The sequence below is a fragment of the Littorina saxatilis genome, linkage group LG3 (genome assembly GCF_037325665.1).
Source record: "Littorina saxatilis isolate snail1 linkage group LG3, US_GU_Lsax_2.0, whole genome shotgun sequence".
NCBI classification, from domain to species: Eukaryota; Metazoa; Mollusca; class Gastropoda; order Littorinimorpha; family Littorinidae; genus Littorina; species Littorina saxatilis.
In genome coordinates, this window is record NC_090247.1 from 11,233,385 (window position 1) to 11,253,691 (window position 20,307).

A 20,307-nucleotide genomic window follows, 5' to 3' on the forward strand; every position below is an offset into this window, starting at 1 on the left:
TTATCCCGCCATTAATACACACAGGACATGGGCTTTATCCCGCCATTAACACACACAGGACATGGGCTTTATCCCGCCATTAACACACACAGGACATGGGCTTTATCCCGCCATTAACACACACAGGACATGGGCTTTATCCCGTCATTAATACACACAGGACATGGGCTTTATCCCGTCATTAATACACACAGGACATGGGCTTTATCCCGTCATTAATACACACAGGACATGGGCTTTATACCGTCATTAATACACACAGGACATGGGCTTTATCCCGTCATTAATACACACAGGACATGGGCTTTATACCGTCATTAATACACACAGGACATGGGCTTTATCCCGCCATTAACACACACAGGACATGGGCTTTATCCCGTCATTAATACACACAGGACATGGGCTTTATCCCGTCATTAATACACACAGGACATGGGCTTTATCCCGTCATTAATACACTCAGGACATGGGCTTTATCCCGCCATTAACACACACAGGACATGGGCTTTATCCCGCCATTAACACACACAGGACATGGGCTTTATCCCGTCATTAATACACACGGGACATGGGCTTTATCCCGTCATTAACACTCACAGGACATGGGCTTTATCCCGTCATTAATACACACAGGACATGGGCTTTATACCGTCATTAATACACACAGGACGTGGGCTTTATCCCGTCATGGATACACGATAAGGACATGGGCTTTGTCCCGTTATTGATATTCAAAGGACATGGGCTTTATCCCGTCATTAATACACAAGGGACGTGGGCTTTATCATGTCGTGGATACAAAGGGACCATGGGCTTTAAATGTTTATGAATACACAATGGACATGTGCTTTATCCCGTCATGAATACAAAAAGAGTATGTGCTTTATTCCGTCATGGATACAAACAAGACATAGTACATGGGCTTGACATATCTATGGGTACAAGAAGGACATGAGCTTTAAAGCACGCAGGGTGCAAGATATCACCTTCTAGTCCTCTAAAGGTTCTGCTTTAGAGAGTATTTTGACAAGTTGTAAATTGGCCGGCAGATTAGATAGTCATTGCGCATATGACAAACATGCTCCACTGAGGGTATAAGAAAGAAGTCACGTGGCCGCGCTACCCCACAATGCCTGTCGTGATGCTGTCCTTGCTGTTGTCACGATAATAAGTGTTGTTTTACGCCCTCACTATGGGGCATGTTGTCACGTAGTCATCTTGGGTTCGTTCACATGGCAAACTTTTTGCTGACTTGGCCTCAACAACTTGGGAGCGATTTCAAGCTAACCAAAAGTTTGGGAAAGGAGTGTTGAAAGTCTGCCATGTGAACAGCACTTAATTTATAGTCGCTAAGAAGTCTGTCTGCCGGGTCATGTGACCCCAGGCAAGGTCAGTGCGCAGGGTCACATCTAACACGTTCACACAGACAGGTTTTTGTTTCTCTCATCAGTGCCTTGATTTAGACCGCTCTTGTTACACGCTTTTTCGCTGCTAGTCTCTTCTGGATTACCATATTCCCACCTTAATTACCATCTTCTCACCTTAATTACCATATTCAAATCGTGATTACCGTTTTCACACGGCCGTGGTGTCTGAGGGGGACGGGCAAAGTATCGATGACGCCAAATTGATTGTTGTCTCCAGTTACTTCCCCTTGATTGCTGTCTCCAGTTACTTCCCCCTGATTGTTGTCTCCAGTTACTTCCCTCTGATTGTAGTCTCTAGTTACCCCCCTCCCTCTGTGATTTGTGTGTGTCAAGACAGCAACACGATACGCCCAGGGTGACTTGTGTTCCCTGACCTTCACCTAGTTAACCTTTCTTTATATCGATTGTCTGGCACAACCCAGACCCCCCCCCCCCCCCCCACCACCACCACCCCACATCCTTCTTGTTTGTTATATAAACTGAACCAAAAAAAATATTACAACAAATGTCGTACCCACACGTGACCGCCGCTTAAATAAGGGTACCCCCAAAATAGACCTGAAAAAACCCTTGAGATGCCACTTGAAAAAATCGAGGAAAATTCACAATAGGCACAACTAGGCAACTTTTGCATACAGGTGTCACGTGACCGCCTAAAATATGGGTACCCCCCCCCCCCCCCCCCCCCCCCTAAAGTCGAGCCTCAGTGTTGGTGACGGGTGGACGGGTAGGGGAGACGCCAAACAGTTACCCAAAGAGGATGGGGGTATTATTTTGTCCTCTGTAGACTGACCATTCTGTATAGGCCACTGTCTGCCTTCAGAGAATGTCCCCAGTATAAGGTCAGTGTCTGCTCACACGATGACAGTGTGTCTGTCCTTACGGGGATGAATTCACTGCTTGTGACTTTGCAGTAACGGTAAGTGTTTGACGGGGTGATGTTGTTGGTGCAGTCATCGTACCTCTCGGCTCGTGACACCCGTCACGTGCACATCGCCAGCCACTCCTCGCGTCGGGTCAGCCTGACCTCACACCAGGGCGGGTAACTCTTCTCGCACTGTGTCTAAGGAGTGACGGGTCGTGGTGCCGTCCTTTGTCCCCGCTAGGTTGCGGCTCATGTTACGTCAAGTAATGTTGTATAAAGAATGCGCTAGACACAAAAACGCACACAAAAAAGTGAAAAGTAATGAGGATTTGGAGAAAGGTCGTGGTTTCGCTGACTACTTGCAAGGGGGGGGGGAGGGGAGGAGGGGGGGGGGGGGGGGGGGAGCGGGGTGTTACAGGTGTCAGAAGTCGGCCAGACAGACTGTAGGCACGTGCACAAGTGGCAGGTGAAACCTAAGCGGGGGGGTGTTTTTCATGTTTTTGTTCTGCGAGAATTTTCTTGTGGGTCTGCAGAGTCATTTCAGAAAGGTCGGGTTTTATGAGGGAGAAGTTTGTTTCGCATGCAGCCGTTAGGTACTGCACATACTGCAAACAAACAAGCACAGTCGTCTAACGCTCAGACTCCGTGAACATTTTGTATCTGAGCGGTTTTTTTGGTAGATTGTGTGTGTGTTTGTTTTTGCTTCAAAGCAATACGTGGTCGAGAAGAAAGTAGGTGGTCATGAATTACAAATTAACACTTGTGGTATGGGTTGAAAGACAGAGCTAAAGCGAACTCATCTCTTGGATATATATAGTCAGAGGTTGTATGGCGTAAATTCCATGTGGAAAGCGTTGCCTCGTGTCGTGAGCTGTCAAGACGGCGAACCGAATCCATAACGGTTTTGCAAAGCACGGCCTGGCATGGGGCACACTATTGCTCAACATACACTACTAAACTAAATCACTATTTAGATTGTGCGGCACACATATCTCTATCGTCTGGCGTTGTCATTTGTTAAAACCTCAACATTATCGAAATCAATCTGCTGGCCATATCTTCTTCCTCTCCTTCTGCGTTCGTGGGTTGCAAACTCATCGTACACTCGTGAACACGGGATTTGACGTGTATGGCTGTTTCCCCCCTGTCATGTAGACAATCATACTCCGTTTCCCCCCTGTCATGTAGACAATCATATTCCGTTTCCCCCCTGTCATGTAGACAATCATACTCCGTTTCCCCCCTGTCATGTAGACAATCATACTCCGTTTCCCCCCTGTCATGTAGACAATCATACTCCGTTTCCCCCCTGTCATGTAGACAATCATACTCCGTTTCCCCCCTGTCATGTAGACAATCATACTCCGTTTCCCCCCTGTCATGTAGACAATCATACTCCGTTTTCGACGGGCGGGGTGGTAAGACGTCGGCCTCTTAATCGGAAGGTCGAGGGTTTGAATCCCGGCCGCGGCTGCCTGGTGGGTTAAGTGTGGAGATTTTTCCGATCTCCCAGGTCAACTTATGTGCAGACCTGCTAGTGGCTTATCCCCCTTCGTGTGTACACGCAAGCACAAGACCAAGTGCGCACGGAAAAGATCCTGTAATCCATGTCAGAGTTCGGTGGGTTATAGAAACACGAAAATATCCAGCATGCTTCCTCCGAAAACGGCGTATGGCTGCCTAAATGGCGGGGTAAAAACGGTCATACACGTAAAATTCCACTCGTGCAAAAACACGAGTGTACGTGGGAGTCTAAGCCCATGAACGACGAAGAAGAAGAAGAATACTCCGTTTTCAGGAGATGCATGCCGGATGTTTACGGGTTTCTTTAACCCACCGAACTTTGAAATGGATAACAAGATCGTTTCCATGCGTACATTCGAAGGGTGATAAGGCGCTAGTAGTTCTGCATATAAGTTGATCTTGGAAATCAGAAAAATCTCCAGCCTCAACCGATTATTCGAACCCAGAATCTTCCACGTGCAAGGCCCACATCCTAACGACTAGTCTATTGCAACCGTCGTTGGTCCTTTGATATTTGACAAAGTTCATTGGGACAAAATCCGGCGTGATGAAGTCCGGCCATTGGGACTAAGTACTGACATGAATGTGAACCAGTTAGTGTTTACAAAGTGTCAAGTTTCTTGGTGTAAATGATTGTTTTTGGTGCTTTTTCAAAAATATATTTAAAATTAAAGGATCGATTCAAAAGCAGGAGGTATGACAATGAGCAGTGGCCCAACTCACCCGACCTTAACCCTTCAGACTGCCTGTAATTGCTGTTCCAACTCACAGATTGTCTGAGACTGGTTTTTGTATGCAGTTCCTTCAGATAACCCCAAAGGTCAAAATCTCAAGGCCTAAAAATTAATCATGTGAGTGTGACCCCCACTCAGTGTAAAATCACCAAATTTGGAATGTATGTTCGAAAGAGCTTAGAAACGTGAAACCTGTAACTGGTGATCCAGCATCCAGTTATTAGCATTTTGTTGGTAGAATTTTTGTAATTTTTTTTTTTTTTTTGGGGGGGGGGTGGTGTTAACCTGCACATGTTCTGTCTGAGTCACTGACTGCTGCCAACATGGCACGTTTTCATAGTTTGGGTTTCTAAATATAAATAAATGAATAAATGTACGAATGAATAAATCAACTAACACCCTTCAACACGATGTAATCAACATACATGATAATTACGTCCTGATGCAAAGTTGTGAAAATGCCGTCACCAGCAACGGACGCACGTGTCGCATCTTGGACAGTGAAACAAACAACCCAACCCCCGGCTTAGCCTTGTGTTTACAGCCAGTGTCAGTGATATTTCACGCAGGGTCGGCCAAGTCTTGTTTTTAGATCCACGGTAGCGGTGATATTTCGCGCAGGGCGTTACGTCTTCTCGTCTCGTTAGGTTGCAAATTGTGGCCTCTTCCTTTCACGAGGTGTTTTAAATGGTGCAATAAATTTCAATTTCGAGCGTTTGCCGAGCGATCGTCTGTCATACTTTGTCATCTCAGCCCCGCCCCTGACACGGGAATAAATCTGTTACCCCGTCACGGTGGACAGGAGTAGGCAGTGTATGGTGTCACGTTGATCTGTTGAGACAGCCTAGCTTCCTTCACACATGCACTACTGTAACAAATGCAGGCTGGCTTCAGTCACACAAATATTTCAGTGAAACATATTGGCTTCAGTCACATTACAGTACAGTAACACAGGCTGGCTTCAGTCACACTACACCACAGTAACAGGCTGGCTTCAATCACACAGACACTACAGTAACACAGGCTGGCTTCAGTCACACAGACACTACAGTAACACAGGCTGGCTTCAGTCACACAGACACAACAGTAACACAGGCTGGCTTCAGTCACACAGACACAACAGTAAAACAGGCTGGCTTAAGTCACACAGACACTACAGTAACACAGGCTGGCTTCAGTCACACAGACACAACAGTAACACAGGCTGGCTTCAGTCACACAGACACAACAGTAAAACAGGCTGGCTTAAGTCACACAGACACTACAGTAACACAGGCTGGCTAGTAACACAGGCTGGCTTCAGTCACACAGACACTACTGTAACACAGGCTGGCTTCAGTCACACAGACACTACAGTAACACAGGCTGGCTTCAGTCAAACAGACACCACAGTAACACAGGCTGGCTTCAGTCACACAGACACTACTGTAACACAGACTGGTTCAGTCACACTACAGTACAGTAACAGGCTGGTTTCAATCACACAGACACTACAGTAACACAGGCTGTATTCTATCACACATAATCTGCAGAAACAAAGGCCCGTCGCGATATAACTAGTTGAATAGTTGAAAACGACGTTAAACACCAAATAAAGAAAGAAAGAAAGAAAGGCTGGCTCCAATCTCACAGTCATGCAATACGCTAAGACTACCTGGTTTTCAATCACACAGACACTTCAGTAGCACAGGCTGGCTTCAATAACACTGCAGTAACACGGGCTGGCTTCCATCACACTGCATTAACACAGACTGGCTTCCATCACACTGCAGTAACACAAACTGGCTTCCATCACACTGCAGTAACACAAACTGGCTTCCATCACACTGCATTAACACAGACTGGCTTCCATCACACTGCATTAACACAAACTGGCTTCCATCACACTGCATTAACACAGACTGGCTTCCATCATACTGCAGTAACACAGGCTAGGCTGTCTTCAATAACACTGCAGTAACAAAACGTTGCATCCATTATACTGCAGGAACACAGGCTGGCTTCAATAACACTGCAGCAACTGTGACACAGACTGGCTTCCATCATACTGCAGTAACACAGGCTGGCTACAATCACACTGCAGCAACAAAGACTGGCTTTCGTCACACTGCAGTAACACAGGCTGGCTTCAACCACACTGCACTAACACAGGCTGGCTTCAATCACACTGCAGTAACACAGGCTGGCTTCAATCACACTGCAGTAACACAGGCTGGCTTCAATCACACTGCAGTAACACAGGCTGGCTTCAATCACACTACAGTGACACAGGCTGGCTTCAATAACACTGCAGCAACTGTGACACAGACTGGCTTCAATCACACTGCAGTAACACAGGCTGGCTACAATCACACTGCAGCAACAAAGACTGGCTTTCGTCACACTGCAGTAACACAGGCTGGTTTCCATCACATTGACACTGCAGTAATATCGTGCGCGTGTCGGGTGTGAAATAAATCGCCGCCAGTGACCGCGAGGACAGATTTCTGGTCTCCATATATCTTACACTCTGCTCTCTCGCACTTCACAGCAATTCTTCTAAATTTGAGGCTGCCAGACAGGTTTCAAGATTTCTTGAATCAGGTTTCCATCATTTGAGTCGATAAATCCTTCTTTCTAGGGAATAAAAGTCGCGACAGAATAAAGAGTTGTGAATTTGGTGCGTCAGATGACGCTGCGACTTTTCATTTTTAAGATTCTTGAAGTCATTTTTCTATGAAAAGTTATCGGTTTAAAATTGATTTGTTCATACAGATTTCATCGGAAATGATAATGGTTACGGGCGCGGGGGGGAAGGGGTTTATCAGGGACTATAGTTTCGAAATATTCCTGTCAATGTTCAGTTACGGTCGTGTACGCAACATTTGTGATATAGCATTTCCTTATATGGCACGAAAGGAATGTGGTTGATTAAAATGAGATCTTTCTAAATTAAGCTAATGTGTCCGAGATATCGCTTAGAGAGAGAGAGAGAGAGAGAGAGAGAGAGAGAGAGAGAGAGAGAGAGAGAGAGTCTGAGAGAGAGAGAGAGAGAGAGAAGAGAGAGAGAGAGAGAGAGAGAGAGAGAGAGAGAGAGAGAGAGAGAGAGAGAGAGAGAGCAAGAAGCAAGAACAAGACACAGCCAAGATTGCACGGATGTGCGCTTCACTATTTAGATTTTTGATTCAATCTTTCCTTTCTTGGATTTAAAAAATTAACATTCTCGCACAGAACAAAAAGGTGAGGCTGCCCCTTTTGCTCACACATACCTAGCGCATTACAATAGTGAGCTTAAAACTATAGGAATGTACATAATAATGTATGAACATATTTAGAACCAGAAACTTCTACTAATGTTCTCGAACCTCAAGGGAGGTAACTCTTGTCATGCGCAGCAGCACCTCAAGCCTTTCGTGTCCTGATCCATCCGGCAAGACATTGTTTCATGGGCCTCGTCCTATGACACGGATTTTGGCAAGACTTTAACATTGTTTCATGGGCCTCGTCCTATGACACGGATTTTGGCAAGACTTTAATATTGTTGAAGGGGTCTAAGCCGACCAAAAGTGGGTGCACTTCCCGTAGCGTTCCGATCTCGCTCAATGTCACGTGATGCTCAACCACATCGGTGAAATTTGATATCTTTCTATCCTTTTCTTTAGTTTTAAAAGGAGGGGCAGGGGCGGACACGGGTCAACTTTATGTGCAGACCCAGAGACGGTATCCATCTCCCACCCCCGTGTCACCACAGTGGCACGTAAAAGACCTCGGTCATTCTACCATAAGTGCAGATGGCTGATACCACCTAAACACGCATACACTTGAGTATCTCATCTAAAGTCGGGTTAAAACCCGGAACATGCCCCAAGTGGCTTTGCCGTGAGAGCGTAAAACTTCAATTTCTCTTAGTTTTAAAAGAGATTCGATTTAGTTTTACAACTTGTATTGAAGAAATAAGAAATTCATCCACCAAGTCCTCATGTCGAACCGCATTTTGGATGTCTATGAAGGGAAGCGACGCTGAGGTGAGTCACACCCCCCACGCTTTAGGGGGAAGAATTTACCCGATGCTCCCCAGCATGTCGTAAGAGGCGACTAACGGATTCTGTTTCTCCTTTTACCCTTGTTAAGTGTTTCTTGTATAGATTATAGTCAATTTTTGTACAGATTTTAGTCAAGCAGTATGTAAGAAATGTTAAGTCCTTTGTACTGGAAACTTGCATTCTCCCAGTAAGGTAATATATTGTACTACGTTGCAAGCCCCTGGAGCAAACTTTTGATTAGTGCTTTTGTGAACAAGAAACAATTGACAAGTGGCTCTATCCCCTCTCCCCCCTTTCCCCGTCGCGATATAACCTTCGTGGTTGAAAACGACGTTAAACACCAAATAAAGAAAGAAAGAAAGGTGAGTCACGCGCTTGGCGCGAGATTGAGCGGTATATTGTACTTCCCTGCAGGAAATGCACCCGAGGCAAGGACTACTTCTCTCAGGACATGCAGACCAAAATTCAGGCCTCTGATCTCAGAGGCCATTGCTTTGTTCAATTGTATGACTTCCTACTGCCAAAATATGTTGTATTTTGTTGTTTTTGTCCATAATTCTGTGAAAGAAGATATAAAGTGAACATAAAAATGCTATTTTATGGGTTTTGAGATGAATTTTTTTGCTGAGAGTGAGAGTTTAGAACAAGAAGAGGTAAGACTACTTGGCCCTTTTTATGTGTTGTTATTATTATCTTTAAGGATAGTAAGTACTGTGTGTTTGTTTTGATTAATCCCATTGCTTCTAGAGTGAGTTAAGTTTTTGCAGAAATTGTGAGGTAGCATGAGCATTACCAGAGCGGAGAGTCTCTCTCAATCAAAACAAAACAATAATTATTAGTCTTAAAATCAATCAATTAATAATTTTAGCTTGCAACACTTAACAGTTTGTTTTAAAATCATCATTCAAGTAAAGGACTTAAAGAAATAAATGAAACACCAATGGATATCATATTCATAAGTAAGAAAATGAAAAAGAGAGAAAGAAATATGGGGGGAGGGGGGGGGGGTGAGCAGTAAAAAGGCTACTATTCAACTTCAAGAGACGCAAAAACGTTATGAACATCAATATAATTGTAGAGTTCACTAACTTATAAATGTGTCCTCTGAAAAGCATTACAATGTTAATTTTAGTTGTAATTGTGAAAGATATGTTGACGAATACATGAAAGAATATTCAAATAATTTGCATCAACTTTAGTGAAAATACTTTGAAAGCCTGCACTATTTTACACACGCAAAAAAATCAAGATACACTGGCCGGGACTTGAACCCAGATAACCAAGCCTTAGGCTTGGGATGTTACCTTACATTACCAGCATGGGGGATTTTTGTGTGTTTATCTTTCCTTTTTTAGTGGGAGGGGGGCGGGGTCAAAAAAGCTTAGGCCTACCCTTTCGCTGGGATCAGATCATTCTAGCTCTTTTCACTGAAGTCTGGAGGAGAACTGCATCCTTCTCGTGGTCCCGTTCCAGATTCTGAAGTCCATGAAGCAGCACATTGGAGAGATGCCTGAAGAGCCTATCGCAAGTAATGTCTATGTCATTGAAACTGGCCAATGTGCACAAGATGCCAGTAAGTCTCTTGCGGCAGCATGCCCGATGACGAGCCTTTTTCACAAAAGAAAGTCCAATCCTCACAAGCTCAAATGTGCAGGCATGTGGTGTCTTCAACTTGCCTCTAGACACTTGGTGGATGAAATCCTTGGCCTCACTGGTGACAAAGGGCTCTTCGTCCGTGAACCCAAGCTCCTCTTCACACTTGCTTTCCAGCCAGCCTGCAACATAAGCTGCACTGCTCTCCTCACTTGCTGTCAGTGTCACGTCTGCTGTACAGATCTCCATGGAGGCTGCATCCTCAAAGTCAACACTAATACCTAGGCAGGTGTGCTCTTTTGGCGCAGACTCAACCTCGATAGACTCCAGGAAAGAAGCTGCATGTTTGGCGAGTCGTTTTTGGCTGGCAGAAAATACATCTCTAGATGTCATGAAGCAGTTTGCCCCGGTTGTCTGTCGATAGACTCCAAATTCACCTTCGAGTCTGTCACTTTGAATTTCTCTCAGAACAACATAGTCAAATCCGGCAGAAGTGAGCAGATAGTGGCAAACAGCTTTCAGACCTTCCATGGTTTGAACCAAAGCCTTCCTGGTGTCATGAGTAAGGCATTTTATCCGTGATGCTCCCTGCCCTGACTCTGCCTGCTTGAAAATCATCAAGAAAGTATCCAGGGAAGTTGAAGCTTTCTCTTGGACAGCACGATGTGGGTCATTCAGACGCTGATCTTGTCCTTTTCCAGATACATTGACAGTTTTCCACCAGTTGAGGACTGTTTCAATGAAGCTAGCCGTCTGACTGCATCCTCTCAACCTCAGTGCGGCAACCACTTTGTCATTGAAAACTCGCAAAACATGTTTCACATTTTGAAGTTGAAGCTTTGAAGGACAAACAGCAGAGTGAGTGAGTGGGCTTGTCTTGAGGATGTTGTCTCTCTCTTCTTTGTACAGCTGCACAACGTCTTCAAAAGATGCAGTTGCATCATCACCAAGCGTTATTTCTTTGGTCTTTTCAGTAATCCAATTGTTGCGAATGCACTTGAGGAGATGAACTGTATCAAATAAGAGGAACCAGGTACGCTCTTCACTCAGTGGATGCTTGGCTATGGCAGTTGTCTCTGATTGTCTGTCGAACAGTTTGCAAAAGTGTTGATTGACCTTGTGGTTGTCTGTTATGGACCCTAAAACATGACCACCTGCTTTCTCTACACGACCTGCTGCCTCCATCACAACGCCATACTGGTAGTCCGCTGTCAGCCTGTGCACGGGTGTCACAGAAATCATGACGCTAGGTCCCCTGTGTAGCGCCTTCATCATTACACAGAGCATGGACGTTGCTTTGCTGTTCTCATCATTTTTTGCCATACCACTCAAAACACCACCAGCAAAAGCAACAGTCGGCCTAATTTTCACTTCGTCGACCAACAAGAACACATTCTTTTGCTGGTCGATCTTAACTTTTTCAAACGTTCCTTTCAACACAGAGTCAGTGTCAACTGATGAAACTACAGATTGCAGCTTACGCTTACTGGGCAGCACAAGATACTCTCTTAGAAGTTCATAGTTGCAGTGGGGGAACGACTCGATGGCAAAACAATAATCATTGACAGAGTACTGCTTCTCAATCAAAAGCTGCAGCTGATGTGTAAGAAATGACAGTTTCTGGGCATTCTTATTGTCTCTACAGCAGTCAGACTCGGACGAATGAGAACGCAAAATATCTACAACTTTTCTGGTCACAGAATCACAGTGGGGTTCAAAGTTGACAGCTATATGAACTGCTTCAAGAAACTGACTGTTTGAATTCATGCCATTATTAGGATGCAGAATTTTCCCTAAGGGCACTCTTATTCCACTCTTAAATGCAATGAGAGTAAGTACACAAGTGAGTGTCGCTTTGTTTTCCACAATGATGGAGACTTCTGATTCGCTAAAATCATCGTTCATGAAGACACACACAAGCCGATCGTTTGTTCTATTGATGATGACATTCGTGTACTTTTTTCTCAATTCTGACTCTGGCCTGAAACTTGAAAAGTCTTTGATAGTATCCTTTTCCCTCCAGAAGGCTAGCTGACGGTCCTCAGCATTCGTTGTACGAGGTGGAGGTTTTGAGGTCGGCAGACATGATTTGAGAACATCAAATTCGGTTGGGGGATCAACAGGCCGTGCTTTTGTTCCAATCCCTTTTGCAGCATAACCTTCTTTCCAATGGCGTTCACAGATGCGATATGTTTCTGGATTGATCACAAAGTGTTCGCGTGGAGGGATTGCTGCAATCCAGCTCTGCCTTTCTAATGAGTCTGCTGGAAGTTTGAACAAACGACACTTGTTCGCCTTGTTGTAGTTTCCTTTACAGTTCACCACACCACACTTGTTCACCATTTTGAAACATTACTAAAAAGAACCTGCCATTTACAGATCAGGAACAGTGTACCGTATCCAAAGAATCAAAAACAGCAAATCACTTTGTAAAACTTTGAAGACAATCACAATGGATGACTGTTGTCAGGCGATTTAAAACAATACATCACATCCAAGCACTGGAAACTGATACAAAAAATTCACACTGTCGATACTTGAAGACGTAATCCAAGACTTCCTTCACTGAATATGAAGTAACTACAGTATCCGAGGCAATAGAAACTGCGATTCACTTTTGTAAACACATCAATTGAACACGTTGGTTGCCATTTTGAATGAAAACAGGAAGGAACAGTGTACGTATCCGGTTTTGTGCGTGCGTTAAAGAAAATAGTGCAGGCTTTCAGCATGTTCTTATTCGTCTAAATTAGTTTATATGTGATAATTCATCATTTAATTGTCTTTAATATGGTATAAACATTATATCGAATGCATGCTGAGTGTCGGATCTTTTGAAAACAGATCGTCTCTATCAACACAGAGAGAGAAGTAGCCCTTCATTAAATTATTGCGCGCTGCGTGTGTGCCAGACTCCAAAGCAGCAGCCCAGGGGATCTAAAAATAGCACAGCTCGCAGCAGGCGCAAATTGAGCATAGCCTTCGAGATTGTTAGCTGGGTTTTGGCTGTGCGTGTACTGGTAGAAGGAGTACTTGACCCGAGGGTATTCCCTGTCTACTGAAAAAAACCGCCTACAGGAAGTGGACCTACAAGGAATGCACCCACTTGTGGTCGACTTGGACCCCTTCTGCTTTGATATTGGTCCCGTCTTACGGCTTCCAGCTTTGCCGTGTTCCGGACTTCTCCGCGTTGTCTCTGTGTAAACCTTGCCTTTCCAATCGTCCTGGATTTCGTGTTTTCTTCATACAGCAATATGCGTGCATTCCTCGCTTCGCTGTATCTGGTTCTCATCTACGATATTTGTCTCTCCGGTCATACGATGCGGGATGATGATCTCAGCACAGTGAAGGCGGCCCTGTTTGAGACCATGCCGCAACTACTCCTTCACGAGAGAGGCAGAAACACGACACCTTGGTGCAGGCTGGCGGCTAATGTCGTGTCTTCACCCTGACCTCGCGCTAATAGTCTGTCCTTCAGTCCGCCGTCTGCCGTGTCGTGTGGCGCTCTCTGTCACTCCCCCTCTCGTCATCACCACCTCCATCAGCCCCCCTCCCCCCTCCTCTTCCGTTTCCATACGTCCAAATCCTCACGACCCCCCCCCCCCCTCCCTCCAATCCGTGCACCCCAAAACAACCCCTCCTCTTCCAATGACATCTTTGTCCTTTAATTCAACACACCACCACCACCACCACAACGCCCTAGCTTGTCACGTAATGTTACGTTTCACAGTCAACGCACTTCTCCCCTTCGCCCAGTCTAACCACCACCACCAACCATCACCACCACCACCACCACCACAACACCAACCACCAACCACCAACCACCACCACCACCTTTTAGCCCCACCGTGGTGTGTGAGCGCCTAAATCATAATCTGATAATTTGGAGCTGTCAAAGTGTGAGGAAAACTCATTTACCGTGTGTCTCGCCGGCAGGGATCGGATGTCCCGCTGTCTGACCGCCTTGTTAGCGTTAGAGGAAGGCGACCCATTTCTGGGTGCCCGGCGTATTAGCGTGCCCGGCGTATTAGCGTGCCCGGCTCTCGCTCACCGGGCACCCAACGAAGTTGCCCCAAAAAACTGTATTCAACTTGCTGGCAAATTTGCGAATCCCGAAGGACTGTGTGAACAAGTGACGTCACATACCGCTTCGGCTCTTTCCGGCGTAGCAGCGCGTATACATCTACGTTGGGTCTCCACGCAGTTTACAGGGCTGGTGTGTACGAGAAAGAGACCTACTGCACAACCCGACCCACGGCTAGTAGCTCGCACAACCCGACCCACGGCTAGTAGCTCGCACAACCCGACCCACGGCTAGCTCGCACCCGGTTGGTAACTTTCTCGTGCATACCAGCCCTGCCGTCCGTTTCCCGAGGTTCCGCCATCCAATTGTTGCACTGCGTTAACCCTATTCATTTTTTGTTTGTTTGTTTAACGCCCAGCCGACCACGAAGGGCCATATCAGGGCGGTGCTGCTTTGACATAATTATAACAAGACAGAAGTCGCAGCACAGGCTTCATGTCTCACCCAGTCACATTATTCTGACACCGGACCAACCAGTCCTAGCACTAACCCCATAATGCCAGACGCCAGGCGGAGCAGCCACTAGATTGCCAATTTTAAAGTCTTAGGCATGACCCGGCCGGGGTTCGAACCCACGACCTCCCGATCACGGGGCGGACGCCTTACCACTAGGCCAACCGTGCCGGTCAACCCTATTCATACTTTATTGTACTACGAAGACAAGGACAGTTTGGTGCATCAGTGTCATACCGGCACGGTTGGCCTAGTGGTAAGGCGTCCGCCCCGTGATCGGGAGGTCGTGGGTTCGAACCCCGGCCGGGTCATACCTAAGACTTTAAAATTGGCAATCTAGTGGCTGCTCCGCCTGGCGTCTGGCATTATGGGGTTAGTGCTAGGACTGGTTGGTCCGGTGTCAGAATAATGTGACTGTGTGAGACGTGAAGCCTGTGCTGCGACTTCTGTCTTGTGTGTGGCGCACGTTATAATTATGTCAAAGCAGCACCGCCCTGATATGGCCCTTCGTGGTCGGCTGTGCGTTAAACAAACAAACAAAAAATGAATAGGGTTAACGCAGTGCAACAATTGGGGTTAGTGCCAGGACTGGTTGGTCCGGTGTCAGAATAATGTGACTGGGTGAGACGTGAAGCCTGTGCTGCGACTTCTGTCTTGTGTGTGGCGCACGTTATATGTCAAAGCAGCACCGCCATGATATGGCCCTTCGTGGTCGGCTGGGCGTTAAGCAAGCAAACAAACAAACAAACAAACAAATCAGTGTCATCCAACTCGCATGGTTAGCGGTATTTCTGTGTCACAGTTTCAGCAACAGACAAAATAATTATGACATCAGGCTTCGTCCGTTGGACGCTGGTAAAAAGTGATGGTGTGACCTCCTGGTCACTGTAGGGGCCAACGTTATTTAGTTTTGACCGTGCTAAGGTGATTACCATTTTGGGGAGACCAGCTGGCACTGAGGTTGATTAGATGCGTCCTTTACGAAAACAAAAACAAGTCGCGTGAAGCGATATAAAAACATTTAGTCAAGATCAACACCACACACCAATCATCGCCGAGACTACATTCAGATAGTCTCGGCTAAACATACCGAAGACCGAGACGGATCACGCTCGCCGCCGCGAAGCACGCGTCCGTAGTACTTTTTCTCATTAATTAGTATTTAAGCTTCCAAGCTGAAATGCAATACCAAAGTCCGGGCTTTGTCGAAGATTACTTGACCAAAATTTCAACCGATTTGGTTGAAAAATGAGAGCGTGACAGTGCTGCCTCAACTTTCACAAAAACCCGGATATGACGTCTTCAAAGATATTTATCAAAAAAATGAAAAACACGTCTGGGGATATTATACTCAGGAACTCTCATGTGAAGTTTCATGAAGATCGGTCCAGTAGTTTTCTCGAAATCACTTTACACACACACACACACACGCACACACACACACACAAACACACACACACACACACACACACACACACGCACACACACACACACACACACACACACACACACACACACACAAAATAAATAAAGAAAGAAAGACTTAGTATTGCGTAAAACTGTTGACACGGGGTTGCCATCTTGTATTTTTTTCATGCACATTTTCGAAGTTCGGCCATCGATTGGGTGAAGATCTGCAGTAATTATCAAGCTGTCTCATTACAAATTTCGTTCTGCAGTGTAACAGTTGAGATAATACATTTCAATGTAACCTCATGTGTCTCGTTGCTTTCGGTTCCCTGCAAGTCTGTTTGTTCATTGATGGCCGTGCTGGAGGAGTTGACACGGAAAGGCTGAGAAGAAAACCACGAAACGTTGGGCTGTAAAAACAGGTCACAATGGCAATGAACGGCAGAAGGCAAGAATTGCACTAGGCACACAACCGCAAAAGGGGCACAACTGCACAAAGGAAACAACTATATACACAAGGAACAGGACTGCAAAAGACACACAACTGCAAACGGGATATGACTGCACAAGGGACACAACTGCACAAGGGACACAACTGCACAAGGGACACAACCGCACAAGGGACACAACTGCACAATGAACACTACTGCACAATGGACACAACTGCACAATGGACACAACTGCACAATGGACACAACTGCACAAGGGACACAACTGCACAATGGACACAACTGCACAATGAACACAACTGCACAAGGGACACAACTGCACAATGGACACAACTGCACAATGAACACAACTGCACAAGGGACACAACTGCACAATGAACACTACTGCACAATGGACACAACTGCACAATGGACACAACTGCACAAGGGACACAACTGCACAATGGACACAACTGCACAATGGACACAACTGCACAATGGACACAACTGCACAAGGGACACAACTGCACAATGGACACAACTGCACGTGGGAAACTGACCTGTACACGAAGGACGCAAATGCGCAATGGACACTACTCAATCAATCAATCAATCAATGAGTCTTATATCGCGCATATTCCGTGGGTACAGTTCTAGGCGCTCTGCAGTGATGCCGTGTGAGATGAAATTTTATACGGCCAGTAGATTGCAGCCATTTCGGCGCATATTTATCTTTCACGGCCTATTTTTCCAAGTCACACGGGTATAGGTAGACAATTATTAACTGTGCCTAAGCAATTTTGCCAGGAAAGACCCTTTTGTCAATCGTGGGATCTTTAACGTGCACACCCAATGTAGTGTACACGGGGGGAGGTTCGGACACCGAAGAGAGTCTGCACACAAAGTTGACTCTGTGAAATAAATTTCCGCCGAACCTGGGATCGAACTCACGCTGACAGCGGCCAACTGAATACAAATCCAGCGCGCTACCAACTGAGCTATATCCTCGCCCCTACTGCACAAGGGACACAACTGCACAAGGGACACAACTGTGCAAGAGAAACAAGCACACAAGTGAAAAACAACTGCACAAGGGACATGATTGAAAAAGGGACACAACTCGCTACACAAAGGACGCAACTGCACGATGCACACAACTGCACAAGGGAAACAACTACACAAGGGAAACAGCTAGACAAAGGACATGACTACACAAGAACTGACGTTGTGGCCAGGGCAGCCTGGCTCTGCGAGAGGACAAAAAGAACCCAGAAACTGGAGAAGGCCAGCGCGGAGGAAAGAAGTAGAAAAGAAGCTTTTTTGCAGCTGATCCTGTCATTTATCCAGGTCAGCGCTGATTGATTCTGGCCGAGACAACGTGATCGCTTTTCACTGCGGCCTCTTGATAACTGTCGACTTGCCGGCCCGGCCAGGCCTGCTTGGGTTACGTCCCTTGGAAGGAGTGAAGCCCCTTGCATGTCTCCGCCATTGAAGTCATGGCGACAGTGTCCGCTTACCGCCACTTCCATCCTCTCTCTCCTTGCCCCCCATCCTCCCTAGTTTCACTCCCTTCTGTTTGGGTCTCTCTTACCTCCTGTTCTTTCTCTCCCCCTCCCTGTCGTCTACCTCATCTCTCCCGTCTTCTACCCCCACCCCCCACCCCCAACTCCCCTCCTCCCAACCACCCACCACCACTCACGCTTTCCCTACTATCTTTTCTCCTCTTTCCCTTCTTATTAACTTCTCTCACCCTATCTATGATTTCCCCCCATTTTCTCTCCCCTCCTGTTGAGCTCCTCTCCCCCCCCCCCCCCCCCCCCCCCGAAAAACCCCTGTTAGTGATGGATTTAAGCGTGTTGCTCCCTGACTAGCGTGTGTCGGCAGTGTTGTGTGTGAAATTCATCATCTCTCAATGTCAGCCCCTCAGTCGGCAAACCAAGAAAAGAAGTGAAGATAAAACAGTATCGAGCCGGCTTGAGACAAGGGAAAAATTCATCACGAAAACCCGAAGGGATGTAATTCGTCGGATAATACCTCTGAGAGGGAGAATGACGCGTAAGCAGCATCCAGTTTCAACCTGACATTCCCATACGTCATTCAGGGGTCGGGCGTGCATGAACGAGAACTCGAATCGTGGTGATGTCTTAGTAGCAATGCCTGGTGTTCTGTGATGATGTCACTCCGTACAACCGATTTCAGAGGCAAAAGGTTGCAGAGTTGTGTAAAGTCAGCCATGCCCATGATCTCCGATTAGTAACTGACCTCTTCAGTGTCATATGTATTAGCTATGGAAGCAACTCACATGCTGTGGTGTGTGTGTGTGTGTGTGTGTGTGTGTGTGTGTGTGTGTGTGTGTGTGTGTGTGTCTGTGCGTGTGTGACTTCATTAGAGTCAGTACGTGATATATAGTTTCAATCGAGCTATCTTTCGCGGATGTATTTACTGTGCAAACAACTCTAAAGTGTCACGTGATAATCAACTTTACTTCGGCGCGCGCCGGAGCAGACGATTTTTTCTGTAACCAGTTGAGAGTGATGCAACCATATATCACGGTCTACTTCCGACAGCAGTCTCAAAACTTCGACTTGTTTTGACCTTAGAACGATGTCTTCATCAGTCGGCCAATCTGCAATCATTTTCGTCTCGCGAACACTGATCTCAAATTTAGATCAGTGCTCGCGAAAAGCATAATTATGGGAGATAACTCTGTATTCTTGTTTTGATAAATTCGCGCAATAATTTAGCATGCTGTCAGAGAGAAACTGGCGATAGCCGTCGACCGATGATTATCAGAATGTATTTCCACCACACTCTCCCCCCCCCCCCTCCCCCCTCCCTCTCTCTCTCTCTCTCTCTCTCTCTCTCTCTCTCTCTCTCTCTCTCTCTCTCTCCCCTCTCTCTCCCCCCTCTCTGTCTCTCTCTGTCTCTCTCTGTCTCCCTCTCTCAAGGGGCGGGGACGTAGCTCAGTTGGTAGCGCGCTGGCTTTGTAGCCAGTTGGTCGCTATCAGCGTGGGTTCGATCCCCACGTTCGGCGAGAGATTTATTTCTCGGAGTCAACTTTGTGCAGACTCTCTTCGGTGTCCGAACACCCCCGTGTGCACACATGGGCACGAAAAAGATCCCACGTTCACAGCGAAAGTCTCAGGGCTCGGAAAACACGAAGACACGCATGCATCATCTCTCGTCTCTGATTATCATGATCGTATTTTCGATACTTTGACGAGACAAACCCAATGCTGGTGTGTCGAAGAAGACAGCCACAGCGGGCTTGTTCGAATCAAAGTATCACACCATATCTTCAGCGTATTACCAATACCTGTCCCAATATAGACCAGTTGGTCAAAGAGGACGTTAAACCCTAATAGTCAGTCCCTCTCTCTCCCTCTCTCCCTCTCTCTCTCTCTCTCTCTCTCTCTCTCTCTCTCTCACAGGTCGACAGATGGATTGGTTTTTCGGGAAAAGAATGTGAGCAATAAAAAGCAGAAGAGATTAAGAAGGGCCGCGAGAGAGACGGGGAATGATGGAGTCGTGTGATTTGTGAAGAAAATGAAGGGCCTTGTTAGGGGAGAAGGTCAGACCGTAATGCGGTACCACCGCCGTGATTACCTCATTGAGCGCGCCAACAAAAAGCCAAATGAGAAAGTCAATGCTGCCAGGATCAGTCTCCTCTCGGGAGGGGGATTTGAGGGATTTGTTACCGCGTAACGCGCGGCCATCTTACAGCACGATCACGTGACATCAGCCATCACCTAGCGACAGCGTCC

General features: G+C 46.4%; 2 protein-coding genes across 2 annotated transcripts in view; one reads left to right on the plus strand and one right to left on the minus strand.

Annotated features, from left to right (window-relative positions):
* LOC138961595 (sine oculis-binding protein homolog) overlaps nucleotides 1-20,307 on the plus strand; it is a 135,698-nt gene that overhangs the window by 103,986 nt on the left and 11,405 nt on the right. The gene's annotated exons all lie outside the window — the stretch shown is intronic.
* LOC138961596 (uncharacterized) lies at nucleotides 9,000-12,853 on the minus strand. The gene has a single exon (XM_070333254.1). The coding sequence runs from the start codon at nucleotides 12,509-12,511 to the stop codon at nucleotides 9,980-9,982; it is 2,532 nt and encodes an 843-aa protein (XP_070189355.1). The 5' UTR covers nucleotides 12,512-12,853; the 3' UTR covers nucleotides 9,000-9,979.